This window comes from Xenia sp. Carnegie-2017, unplaced genomic scaffold (genome assembly GCF_021976095.1).
Source record: "Xenia sp. Carnegie-2017 unplaced genomic scaffold, XeniaSp_v1 HiC_scaffold_14, whole genome shotgun sequence".
Lineage (NCBI taxonomy): Eukaryota > Metazoa > Cnidaria > Anthozoa > Malacalcyonacea > Xeniidae > Xenia > Xenia sp. Carnegie-2017.
In genome coordinates, this window is record NW_025813447.1 from 4,589,631 (window position 1) to 4,603,286 (window position 13,656).

Sequence of the window (13,656 nt, forward strand, 5' to 3'; positions counted from 1 at the left end):
GCATGAAAAGTCTCATAACGAGGAGCAGAGTTTGAAAAAGCGGTGTAATAGGCCAGAGATTAAGTTACGTTTGTAAGAAAGTGGGATAAAGCTGTGAAAGTTTGTGAAAAGACCGGTGAATATGGGTTTACGATATACAGAGGTGGTGAATTTGTTGTTTGAGCGGTAAATGTCAATGTATAAAACGGTAGTCGTCCATTATTTTCCGTCTCAGAGGTAAAAGTGATGTTGAGGTGTTGATGACTGTTTCATGGTTAACATGTGACTGTTTACAATTTCGTGTTCCACTCATTGGAAACGCGTGAGAAGAACATGCGATTTTACTAAATATAGTCTTTAGTTGTGTATTAGTCATTTTCACATGTGAAACACATGTTGCTTACACGTGGTATCTTTCATGTTTTTGCATTGCAAAGAATTCTAGACCCCTTGGAATATAGGACGAAAGCTAGAATAAGCATTAAATATCTCATTAAACAGTATCTGAGACTAATATTAAAAAGGCTCCCGCGCTTAATAAATACTAAAGTTCATCTTTAAAGTTTTAGTCTTGTTTCAAACGTCGAACTTTACATGCACCGAATGCATTTAAGACAAAGAAAATGAGATGGATCAAACTTCCTGAATATTTTTTGTTTTAAATGCGTTCGGTTCATGTAAAGTTCGACGTTTAAACTAGGTCTTAATTTCTTTTGAGAGTTGAACTGCTCATTTGTACTTTGAAATCATAGCTCATAGCTCCTCCCCTTTTTACGTAAGTCATATGTTACATTACACTCAGGCACGCGACCATCAACCTTTTTGTATCATTTTTACAAATATAAGCTTCCTAGTCGTGAAAGTTCAAGGGTTATAGGAGAGTGTGATCTGACATCAACACTACACACGGACAAAATCGCTGGAATTTTATTTGCATTTTAAGGTAAACGTATTTCATGAAAATATTATATATTCTTATTATATAGACAGATGTGTTTAACTGATTATAGATTTTCATTTTAACTACAAAACGACTCCAATTATATAATTCAATTTTTCAATTTACTGTGACATTTTTACATAATTGATTGTTTGGTGTTCCTTATTAACAATCTTAATTTGTATTGTTTGAATCCCATTTAACTTTCATGTATGTTTCACTTATTGTTAAACTTTTCAAGCTTTTTCCTAGAAGCTGTATGAAAGCGAAATAAAAAAAACCGCGATAACTTTGACTATATTATTGAGTAAATTAAAGTTTAATGCTATAGTGGATTCCCTCTTAGCACATTTTGAAAACATATAAACGGAGGCAAATCTCACTCATGAGTCTTCAATGGTCTTTCTTATGTCGTATGAATGACGAAACATTGCGCATGAGCACAACAAGCACTTATCGAATTCTCTAGCAGAATATGTGTATGGTTAAATTTATACTTTTTAAAAGTAGCTAATTTTCTTTTTTTAAAAATTTCAGTTTTTTTCTGTAGAAAAATAAATTTGTGCATGTTATAATCAATGGCAAGTACGAATTTCTTGTATATCTAGAAAAAAAATTTTTTTGACAAAAATAATATGTGTGCCATTGTTATTCTATGTTTAATTAATCGTTCTTGTGACATTATATATTAATATACAGCAATACGCCGTATTCTGTGGATGATTTTCGTTGAGTGTTTTGTTGCACACCCCCCCCCCTCCTCCATCGGACACTACTTTTTAACGCCATAAATGATTGTGATATATCATAGAAAGTAATTATAACCATTGAAACGCAAATATTCAGCAATATAATAATTTTTTGCATATACAGTTACAAAGGAAAAAATTGCGTCTTTAAATGAATGATTAATAGTATACCTGCAAATCGTCAAACCAAACTTTGAATGAACTCTGAATAAAAGTGTTTTATAAAAGTTGCTATCTAAACACAACAAAATTTTAACAAAAACGTTTGTCAAGTTTGATATAAAAGAACGTTTCGTTGGTTAATTTAGTTAATTTTCCCTATTCTTAGTCTGTAAAACTAAACCAGTCGCTTTTCTGGTAGCTGAATATGGAAACGATCTGGATTTTTGCAGCTGCTCTCATCTTTAATCAAATCATGTTCATTGAATGTTTTGTCGGAAATTCAACATCAAAGGTTGGTGCTTTGAGGTAGCTTTGTAAGGTTATTGTATATTTCAACTTTATTTAAGACAATTTCTGGATTTTCTTTTGAAAAATTTTATAGATAGTTGTAAAAATAAGAGTTGTATGGCTTTAAATAAGAAATAGACTTTTAATCTGAAATATAAATTGTATAATCGCACAATATAAATACAAACAACGGACAGCTAAGGTAATGCACATATGCCTTAACATGCATCTTATACAAGGAAGAAGGAATAGAATTCATTGGCTGTTGTTTTAGTAATCAGAATATGAATTCAATCAAGATGGTGAATTAAAAAGTGAAAAGATATAGGTGGTGCACAAATATTTTTAATTAAGTGACGCAATGGCAACATGTTCACTACAAGGACTAGGACACAATAAGAGCTGTCTATTCCTGTAATAAACGCACAGAAATGTTTTGAGCAACATGTTGTCTTTAAAATATTTAGATTTTAAAAAACTGACCACGCTTTCTATGATATCAGACAACTTCTCCATGATAGATGATTTTGACTTTCATTGAACATCACACCCCGCAATTTCTTTTGTCGTTAATGCCGTAGCTACGTATTTTTCCATTGCCTTCAGCAAATTATTTTTTTAACAAATAACAGAAAAAAATGATCAATTAAACATTCAGTCAATTTTTAAGACAACAAGGTTTTACTTTTCTACAAAAATATTCATTTACTTTTCCACGTTTAGGCTTAATGCATTTATACTTTCCATAAAAGTAAATTTTGTCTAATAGGACATTATTTTATGTTTTAATAGTCATTCGTTCGTTATAGCACTTGCTCTTTGTTTTGTTATGTTAGCTTCTTTAGGAAAGATTCCAACAAGCCAATTTAAGTAACCATTTAACTTCACCACTGCTGTTTTTAGGTACATACGGTGAAATGCGGTCCACTTAGGTGTCCCGATGGACAAATGTGCTGCTCAGACGTCGGTAGTAGAAGTTATGGTTGCTGTTATCTAAAAGATGGAATCTGCTGTACAAATCCTATTGGGTGTTGTCCTAAAGGATATGTGTGTAAAGGGCGATATTGTCATAAGCCTGGTAATGTTATGCAGCTGTTTGAAAAGCAACAAAATGAAATTGAGGTATACATGAACTTTTGATCGACACATCAATAATAATCCTAAAAAATTTGTCGTCGAAACCTTATTACTTATGCCTATGTGCAATGGCAAAAAATGACACTTACATTGGATGTTTAGCGATAATGAATTGTGTGATTAATTCATTACACTTTATAAGAATGATGTAGAAAATCTCTCTTTCGTATACAAATCTTTTCATTCAGGTAAAGAAATCATTACAGATCCCATGATATCTGACGTATGAAAATACCAAATCAATGGATGACGAACAATGGAAAACAAATTAATCAGATTAAAGTGTAGACAGCTGAATTAGCAAGGAATAGTGTAATGTCTATTGCCAATGTGTAATGGGTTAATTGACTAATTAATTAAAATTAATTAAAGGAGTGATGTGTTTTAACTATTTTACATTTTAGACTTAAAATTTTCATGGCAAAATTAACTTTCTGTTGCCAAGTTAGGTTTATGAAACTTTTTTGTTTCCCACTAGTAGTTTCTTGTTCCTGCAATAATCCTAAAATATTTTGGATCAGGAAAGAAAAGCAGTGAATATTATTTCTTGCTTTTGTTCAAATGTTAAGAAAATATTTAATGCTAAATATATAATTACGCTGATTGTTTTTCTTGTCGGAGTCATTTCTACAGGTAGTTCCTAGTGTCTGTTTTTTGGAGACTCCTTTCTTGGGGAGGTTTTCTGCGAGTTATTTCGTCAAGTTGATGCAGTGGTTGGAAACAAATAAAAACGCTAAGTATCTTGCTAGAATAATGGCGGCCGTGAAGACGCTGTGCAAATTTGTGCGACTTATCTGTATAATTATTATTCTGTGCCTTGGCATGAGCACTGCGCGCACTGCAATATTGTTCACAGAAGTTTTTGCATTTATTTAAATATTAGAAAATTTCGTAAAAAATAGCTGTCGGTATTGAAACTTATGCTAATAGTTTGCTATTCAATCTTATGCTGATAGTTCGCCATTGAAACTTATGCTGATAGTGACTTTTTATTGCTATGCTGAACCTCAAAACTTTGTGTTGAGGGCTGGGAACTTTTCTCTTCCTTTGTAGGCTCCTTCACAAGCAACTCCTTTTTTTGATCCTTTTCGTCATCAAAGATAGGTGGTGATGGCTGGAGACTACCATTAAATAAATGTGAAGTCATATGCATTTCTTTTATTTTCTGTAAATTCTTTAATTGAGAAGAAGTCCTCAATTACATTCACCAAACCAAAATGTATGGAAGAAGTTAATTGAAAAGAAAACGATCCTCTTGCTGCCGAATCTCTTTTCAATGTTGGATTTTGCTAATTGAGTAGAGGTAACTACAAGAAGGCAAAGAAAAGTCTGGAGGATGCTAAAGATATATACAAGCGCATTGGAGATGAGCATATAGCGTCCTCTTGTATTGAAAAATTTAGCCAGATGCCTAACCTTACAAAATCCACCAGACAACGATCTGGCTTTGGTTTATGCCCAACAAGCTCTAGAAATAATGAATAAACATTTCCTTGATTATAATAATCCTGGAATTGCCGTTAACTTTTCAGTTCTTGGACTGTGTTTATTCAAAGCGGGAAGATTTGAAAAAGCAAAGATGAACTTGTTAAATACTCAAGATATGATTGAAAATTTGCTTTCTGAAAGTTTTGCACTCTCAAAGAAAAGACATGAAACAGAGAAAAAAGAAAAGAAATACTAAAACACAATTTTGTATTCACAGGCTTCAAATATTACATATTATTATTCACAGGCTTCATCATAAATTTGCTAGTAAAATGCCAAATACGAAAATACTTTTTCTTACTCTTTCATCAGGGGGAAGTGAGAAATTGCAGAATTTTCTGCAGAGCAGTCAATTTCGGAAAATCTCAGCGGAAATAGGTCAATTCCCCCATCTTTTTGGCGTCATCCAATATTTAAAGCCGCACTTAAGATAGCCCGAGTTATTATAGAACTCAATAGTGGAACCAAATGCATGTTCCAAACTTGTAACTATTCTGTCGCCTTTTTGGTTGCGTATTTCAGTAATACGGTTAATTGGCTACAATTTGGCGATGACGTTTTCCTAATACAATAGTCAATTGGTTCTGGTAATCCAGACCATAACGCTAATCCAGAATAATCTACCGTTATAATAATCTACAGCTTATCTAATCTACTTAGTACTATAGTAAGATCATCTTCAATTTGATTGTGATATCAGTCGATTTCACATTGATCCAACAATGTTACGGAGTTTGTTTCAGGATTCCATTCTTTTGTTGCTAAGTGCATATATCATCCAATCAATTGGCCAGAAATATTTATGTACACAGAACAAGTAAGATAGTAAAGACTTTTTATGTTAAAGCAAAACTTTTTTCTATAATAAGTTGAAATTATTTGAATGCCATAGAAATATGTTCATTTGATTGAATTAAATCGCCATTTCTTTAACTCATTCATCTCTATCATCTCAACCTGGACTATTTCCTGTCTGTGTGATGTGATAATGGTATAAAATCTGCATTAGTAAAGTTTTTAGGACACTGAAGGATATTCATTAATTTGCAGCCGCTCATGATCAAATATGACGTCACTAATTGGGTAAGTCGGACATTACAATAACTTCATTATCTTAAGAACAAAACGAACTACGAATAAACTGTTTTAGAAAGCTGTCATTTAAGCAGTTCTCTTCAATAGCAACATATCTTTGTTTTACTGTTAATGTCTGGCATAATTTCTTGTTTAAGTATGACACTGAAGAAGAGAGGGGTGGGTTGGTGTGTGGGTGATTAACAACATGCATTTTCACTCTTTATTGTACAAATGAAGTGCAGGTGCAGATTTTTGACTTCAATCCCTCAGTAGTTATGATCATTGAAAATTGATCTTGCCTTAACAAGGGACAACTGTCAACAAACACTAAACTTAACTGGTTAATATTCCAAACATCAGTAACATAGCCAATGAACTTGCACATTTAGTCTGACTATGCAAATTCTAAACATTGTTAATATTTTTCTAAGGCAATGTTCCTTTACCTAGCAATGTTTATAACATGAAGCACAAGACTTTTACTACTTTAATTTTATTTCTTACCTTTCACTGTACCGGTCTAATTTCATGGCATCCAACACTCATGGTATTTGCTGTAAGCAAACTGAAGTAGCTGATACACCATCAAATATTCATTATCAATGGCTCACGACCGAGTTTGCCAATACATCCAACTTTCAAGTGTTTGACTAATAAAACAAATATTGAACATTTTGAATATAATGTGAATTTTATGGTGTAGAGTTTTAGGAAATAAGTGTAAACAAGACGCCTGCTCAGGCGTACATTCGTGCTCTGGTAAGTGCACAATTTGCGTTTTGACAACGAATTTGGTCAAAACATAAAATAATGTAAGAAAACATGAGCTGATGGCGAGTGATTTTAACGGTTTCTTAGTTAGATCAAACATTTTTACAAACATTAAAGTAGTTTTCGTAAATATAAACAAGAATGTAGTGTTATAAGTATTGTTAGCAAAAGTATGGAAGTTAAATCCTCACAAATGCCAAATTGCAATGCTAGAATCTCTCAAGAAAAGGAAGCTGTAAAATTTTGAAAACAACAAATTCAAAATATCGATGATAGTTCTTGCTTTCATAGGATTTGAAAAGTATATATCGTAGCACGCAATATGTTGTAGCGTAGCTTTATCTTTTGTGCGTATATATTTTGCATCCTTTGTATTATTTGAAAAAGGATGTCTTTAATGCTAGTATTGTCGAAGTATTACATTTTGTCACTCCTTGCGGTCGCCATATTGTGAAAGCCAAAACCTCTACTCGTGCCCCTCCATAGCACGAGTAATAAGAGCGAGATAACATGGTGCAACATAATTTCAATGTTGAAAGAATCAAGTTCCAAAGTTTTGTGCTAACCAGACATTAGTGGTGATAGCGAACCATTCGTTTACCTCTAAATTTCATTTATGTTTCTTCATGATTATCTTATAAAGCAGTAATCTTCTCCCATGAGAACTATATCCCTCCTTTATTTTTAACACATTTACGTAAAAGACACTTTATGCTTTATCCAGAGCTCTTATTTTCATAATCAGTTATTTGATAATTTTCAATGCATTGAAAATGCTCCCAAGACCCCCCCCTAAAAAATGTTAGTTTACACTCTCACGATCATCGAAGCACGCAACGTATGATGGTATATAATCAATAACATATATTGACATTGTTAAATCAATGATATACTTTCCGTTGGTCAATTAAATTGATTTATCAACCTCTCATGCTTGCTACATTTTATCACAACTTTTTCAGTAGACTACACAGTTCGTACGACACGAAACGGCTCAAACTGTTCTAAAATCAAGGTGCATTGCCATTTTTAACTGTGATACAGCCCTGAAAACTATCCCCATGCACAAAATTTAGACTTTAGTCTCTAAAATACATTTCTCGCAGTGAACAATTTTTATCGTCGTACATAACAATTTATGCAAAACACATTTCAGAACAGGATCAGAAGTTAGAGTTGTTGCTAAGTTTAGTGGTTTGTAATAAGAAGGGCAGATGTTCTATTTGAGGAAGCTGTTAAATTTTACAGAGAGACAGCCGCATACATCGCAGAAAACAATCAAGTTCAAAAGGCTGAAATTCTTAAAGACGTTGGGTGTGTTATTTACAACATGGAATGGATGAAGAAGCTCTTGACTTAGTTCGCCAGGCCAAAGAATTGAGAAAAATTTAAATGAATGGGACGAAGATCTGAGCAACAAGAAAAAACCTGACATGGTAGCCGAGTCTTTCAACTTCGAAGCAGTTTATTTTATGAAGAGCAAGAACTACGAAGAAGAAATCGAAAATTTAAAGAGGCCAAAAAAAACATTCGAAGAAATAGAACACGAACGTAAACTTTCAATAATACTATCAAATCTGGCAAATTGAGAGTGATTAAAAAAGAAAACGAAACACGCTGATTCCTTGGCTTAAGCACCACAAACTTTGGAAGATAAGAAAAAAATTGTCGGCAGTATTGACACTGGCACTTGTCAGCTCTTGGCGTGCCTTTTTGAAGCTGGAAGATTTAAAGAAGCAAAGAAAGACTTTGAAGGCTTCCAACGTAATAGAACATTTTGTCGGAAGATCATTCATGTCTTATCGAAATATACCAGCTGCTCAGCGACTTGCATAAAATGATGGTGATTAGCAAGAAGCGAACATTTGTGATGTTTGGACGTCTAAACAGATCAACAGCTTTGAGTCACCTTTGAGCACTGACAAGATTATAAATAATGACGCATTTGTCAAAATACATGAACTAAAATTTCGATTATGTTTGGTAAATATTGTAGCAAAGAACTAAGAGACTGTTTACATAAAAAGTTTCCACATTCAAGTCATAAGACCATACTATGCTTCTGTAGCACATTAATAAGTAGGCTTAGGAACACTGTTTGCATAAAAAAGTTTTTATTAATTAAGTCATGAGACTATGAGATAATTCTGATGCAAATTAATATGTAGGTTTAAGAAAGAATGTGACATAAATAGTTTTAATTAAGTCATGAGAACGTGGGATGCTTCTGCCGCAGTAAGTAGGCTTTTTAAGATTTACAGAAATGACAGATTTTAATAGCAATTCAAGTTGATAAAAAGTAATAATAGTAAGCTGATTGCTGTAGACTTGTAGCATAAGTACTTGGTAGCAATATAAACCTAAGTGAAATCTGAACCTAGCTACATCATGTGCTGTACGTAATACGAAGTCAACCACCAGGGGTCTTCAATGCGCATTTTTCGTCACCTCGCAATGAAGGAAGCTTTGAAGACCACGAACATCAAGCGAAGCATATCAAGTTTGTTAGTCGTAAGATAGTACGTTTCTAATAAATGCGATGTCTTCACCTGAAGATTCTGAGGTGCGTAATGTTTCCGTAAAAAAAGCAGCTGGGGTGTTTGGCACATATATATGTGAGCTCGTATATTAGTGCGTGTATAGCTTACTTGGACAGTAAAATCACAAAAATTTAAATGTGGAGAGTAAAATAAAACCACAAAAACTTGAATGCAGAGAGTAAAAAATAGTCGAGACCAAAACCTAATTCAGCTGGAAAACTTTTATCGGTGTCGAAATAATGCGGTAATGATTTTAATTGTCATGTTTATGTCAGGTGAACTGAACTATGAGCACGACCACAAAACTATCGTTGCGTTATATAAGCAAAATGTCCAGCAGTGACGACAGTTAGATCTTTGATGCCTTTGCTTTGGACTACTCATCCAGCAGAAGACTATCAGAACGACAAGGATATCTTAACAAAATAACTTACATTTAAGCTAGATAATATTCATTAAATAAAAGACGACGCTTAAGACAAGGGTTTTGTAAAATTTTCATTCATGCTTTTATTTGTATTCTAAAAAAACGATGATAGATGCAGCAAACTAACTTTGATTATTACTGTGAAAAGTTCTATGATAACAATGAAAATGAAGAAATTCTTACTTATATTGCAATGTATGCTAAAATGTAAACGTTGTACGTAGAAACAATATAGAAAGTGAAGTGCATTTTTGTAGGCTAAGTAAAAGGAAAGAAGGTAGAAAAACACAAAGGTTTTGGTACAAATATCAATAGTAATACATACACAATGGCAACACACATAGTAATGGTAGTGTTTAGGTGTTTAGTAAAGCATATCGCTTGCAAAACACGGGATCTCTTTTGCTGAGTAATTTTGATGAACAATCATATTTCAGGCTTTTCAGCTGGTGAACATTATTTGTCCTCATTCATTAGTTGCTATTAAACTGATGAGAATTTCAGTGAAGATTTGTATTTGCCAACAAATATTTGCGTAGATGGATGTCGTAAAGTGCATACGAATAAAACCTGCATTTACGACAGGCCACTTTCATGAAAACGTAGTTATACAGATGTTGTCCTTCAATAAATTTTCTTGCCATAAATCTCTTCTCTATAGAGAAGAAGAGCTTAAACCCAAGGTAGGAAATAGAAAGTTGATCGGGTTTCATAGCGCGAATGGAATTACGCAGGAAATGCGAAATTATTGCATGCAAACAACGACCTGAATAGTTTGGACAAAAATATTTACTATATCAGAGCTTTTAACATAGAAAATTTTAGTAATTTTTATAGCCAAAAAGACTGCATGTCTCACCTGTAAAATGCACTACAGATGTGGTAATGAGGCAAATTTTAAAAGATCCCTTTTGAATTGCATTATGAACGCCATTTGACGCCATTTATAGATACAATTATGTCACTCTTCTGTTGTATTTATGTATACAGGGGGTAAACGTGGAAATGGATTCAATAGAAAAGAATATTGACATATTGTCTTTTGATGGTGGAGGAAGTCGAGGTGTGATGGAAGTGAAGATTCTCGACGACGTTTTACGATTAGCAACGATTGTGTTAAGAAATCCTCAAACAGTACACTATCTTGTAAACGAAGAATGTAATGAACGGAAAAAGCATTTTTTGGAAAATCTTGTCGTTCGAGAACGTCTTATCAATGATATGAACAGAGTTAAGGATCCCATTCATCCTGCCGATGTGTACGATATGATAGTAGGTACCAGTACAGGAGCTCTTGTTGCGTTTGGTTTAGTTGGTGGGAAAAGAGTTGGAAACGATCACCATGAAAGAGAACGGATGAGTGTTGATGAATGCATTCATATGTATCTTACAAAAACGAAGATCATTTTCAAGAAGACGTTAATGCAAAAGTTTCTTTCTTGTATCCCAATGTTGTCCAGCATTCCCCTTGAAACATACTCACAAGCCAACGTAAAGAAAGTTGTAAAAAAGCAGTTTAGTGATTGCAACCTTGAAGATTTTCGCAAACTCCACGATTCAAAATGCGTAGCCGGAGCCGTTGCCAGAAGACTCGGCAGATATGAAGATCTTGTGCTGTTTGATACAGCAAGCGAAGACTATAAGAATTACAAGGCTTACAAAGTCTTGCTCGCTTCCTCAAATGCTCCAATATACTTTGACACTCCAGTTAAAATTGGCAACGATGAATTTGTCGACGGTGGTGTTGGTGCAAATTGTCCTTTAAGACAAGCAATACCGCGTGCACAAACAGTTTTTGCAAAAGATGGTAAACAAGTAAAAATAGTTTCGGTTTTATCAATTGCACCACCCTCGTCTTCCAAATCAGAAATTCCTTCTCATGGTGGTCTTTCGAGTTGGTTGTATTATTTTGTGAATGCATCCACCGATGGATATGCAGTTTTTAACGACGTTGTGGAGAAAAACAAAGGGAACAAAACTTTGTTTCAAAGGCTGTCGCCACGTGGCAGGAGCTTAAAAAAATTTAAGCTTGATGAAATTAACGTCCAAAATATGATAGATGCCATGGATGACGAAAAATTTCACAACGACATGTTTCTCGTCGACGTTGTTGCCTCTGCAATGCTTGTCGTCCTCACGTCCATTTCTAAAGGACAACACTATCAAAAAAGATCTCCAGAAATTGCCTCACAACTTGCCCAAGCTGCAGGACTTGCACATCAAAGCAAGAGAGAATATGAGTCGGCAATCATTTCGTACAAAACAAGCAAGCGTCTTCTGCAGAGGAAAGTTAGGGTTGACGAACAGGACGATTTCACCATGATGAAGATTTCTTACAACATAGCAAAATGCACAAAAAGACAAGGAAATTTTCAATTGGCAATTTATTTACTCAAAACCAATGTCAGAGACCTTTTCTGCTATCAAGGTGACCCAAAGTCTGACATGCTTCTTGTAGATTCTTTGATTGAGATAGCAGACTGTTACATGGAAACATTTCGATATGATGATGCGGAAACATATCTAAATGAAGTAATCGTAAATTACATCAAAGAGAAACAGAAATTTTCACGCGTCCTAATTTATGAAGGATGGTGCAAGCAGCAACTAGGAAAATATGACGAAGCTGTCAATCTTTACAGGCAGGCAGCTACATACACCGCAGACGATGTTAATCCTGAAAAGGCAGAAATTCTCAATAACATTGGATTGTGTTTCTTAAGTCTTGGGATGATAGAAAAAGCCCTCAGTTTTGTTCTTCTAGCCCAACATGTAAGGGATAAGTTAAGGAAAGAGAAAAACGATCCTCTGGTTGCCGAATCTTTTTTCAATGTTGGGTTTTGTTTGTTAAAGAAAGGTGACTTCGATGCGGCTAAGAAAAATCTGGAGGATGCTAAAGCTATATACGATTACATTGGAGACGAGATAGGCGTCTCTCTAATACTGAGAAATTTAGCAAGGTATCTGACCTTAAAAAATCCACCAGATAACGATCTTGCTTTGGTCTATGCCCAACAAGCTCAGGAAAAGATGAAGAAATATGTTCTTGATTATAATAATCCCGGAATTGCCGTTAACCTGTCAGTTCTTGGTCTGTGCCTTTTCAACGCAGAAAGATTCGAAGAAGCAAAGATGAACCTGTTGGAAGCTTTGGATATGATTGAAAATTTGTTTTCTGAAAATCATCCATGGCTGATAGAAATTTATCAGCTGCTCTACGATTTATTTGTGAGATATGGCGACATGGCGAAAGCGGAAAATTACAAACGAAAGAGAGCTAGGATATACAGCGAGATAAACAAAATGGCCAAGAATATAGACACTACCAGTGAAGTAAGGTGGAAGTCTCTTCCTTACCATCCTTTTTCTATAAACAGTAGGAGCAGTTTGTCAACTCCTGAAGTCATTTAAAGTTCATATAGTTTGAATTACGACACAGTCTGTCATTTGGATTGGTACGTCTATCATAATAAATACGAAATACAGTAAGGAATAAAAGACAATACAAGAATGGACATAGTTGACAATTTCATTGCTTTCATATGTTTTCATTATATCCACTCGCATAAAACACTGTACGTAGAAAGTCATCGAATAATGGAGGCGTTCATTTTTAAAAAAATTCTTTGCGACTGCAAGCGGTCACGGTTTACTATGTCATGATTGTAACACAATAATACGCAGAAATAAATGTTCAATACAAACAAATTTTTGGTGAGCTTTGAACATTGTTTCTAACCATTATCATTTACCAGTCGCCATATTGTCATTAAAGGCAATCGATTTTATAGTGAAGTACAATAGTAATAAAGTAACAATGGATCAACTAGTGAAGTTTAATTCTTAAAAAATCCGCGTAAAAATTTCATGCCTAAGCACTGCAGTAGCGTAGCCTATATCGAAGGTCTTCAGAATTTAGAAAAAAACCTATATACAATGAAAATTGATATTGAACAGGCCAATGGAATATGATTACAGCCTGTTGTGCTAATTAAATTTAACCCTTATTTTGTATTTTACTCTTGAATGGACGTAAGAACTAAGAAGATTGATAATCCTTTAAAAACAATGGTTTCAAAAAACTAATACTGCCTATCA

At 34.1% G+C, this 13,656-nt stretch overlaps 3 protein-coding genes across 3 annotated transcripts in view; all 3 read left to right on the top strand.

The window, feature by feature from the left end:
• LOC124434461 overlaps window positions 1–13,656 on the top strand; it is a 77,911-nt gene that overhangs the window by 50,164 nt on the left and 14,091 nt on the right. The gene's annotated exons all lie outside the window — the stretch shown is intronic.
• LOC124434467 (progranulin-like) lies at window positions 857–3,629 on the top strand. Its single transcript, XM_046984371.1, has 4 exons — window positions 857–922; window positions 1,997–2,122; window positions 3,022–3,240; window positions 3,444–3,629. The coding sequence occupies exons 2-4, from the start codon at window positions 2,036–2,038 to the stop codon at window positions 3,468–3,470; spliced, it is 333 nt and encodes a 110-aa protein (XP_046840327.1). The 5' UTR covers window positions 857–922; window positions 1,997–2,035; the 3' UTR covers window positions 3,471–3,629.
• On the top strand, window positions 9,067–13,266 carry LOC124434457. The gene is made up of 2 exons (XM_046984355.1): window positions 9,067–9,154; window positions 10,549–13,266. The coding sequence occupies exons 1-2, from the start codon at window positions 9,131–9,133 to the stop codon at window positions 12,967–12,969; spliced, it is 2,445 nt and encodes an 814-aa protein (XP_046840311.1). The 5' UTR covers window positions 9,067–9,130; the 3' UTR covers window positions 12,970–13,266.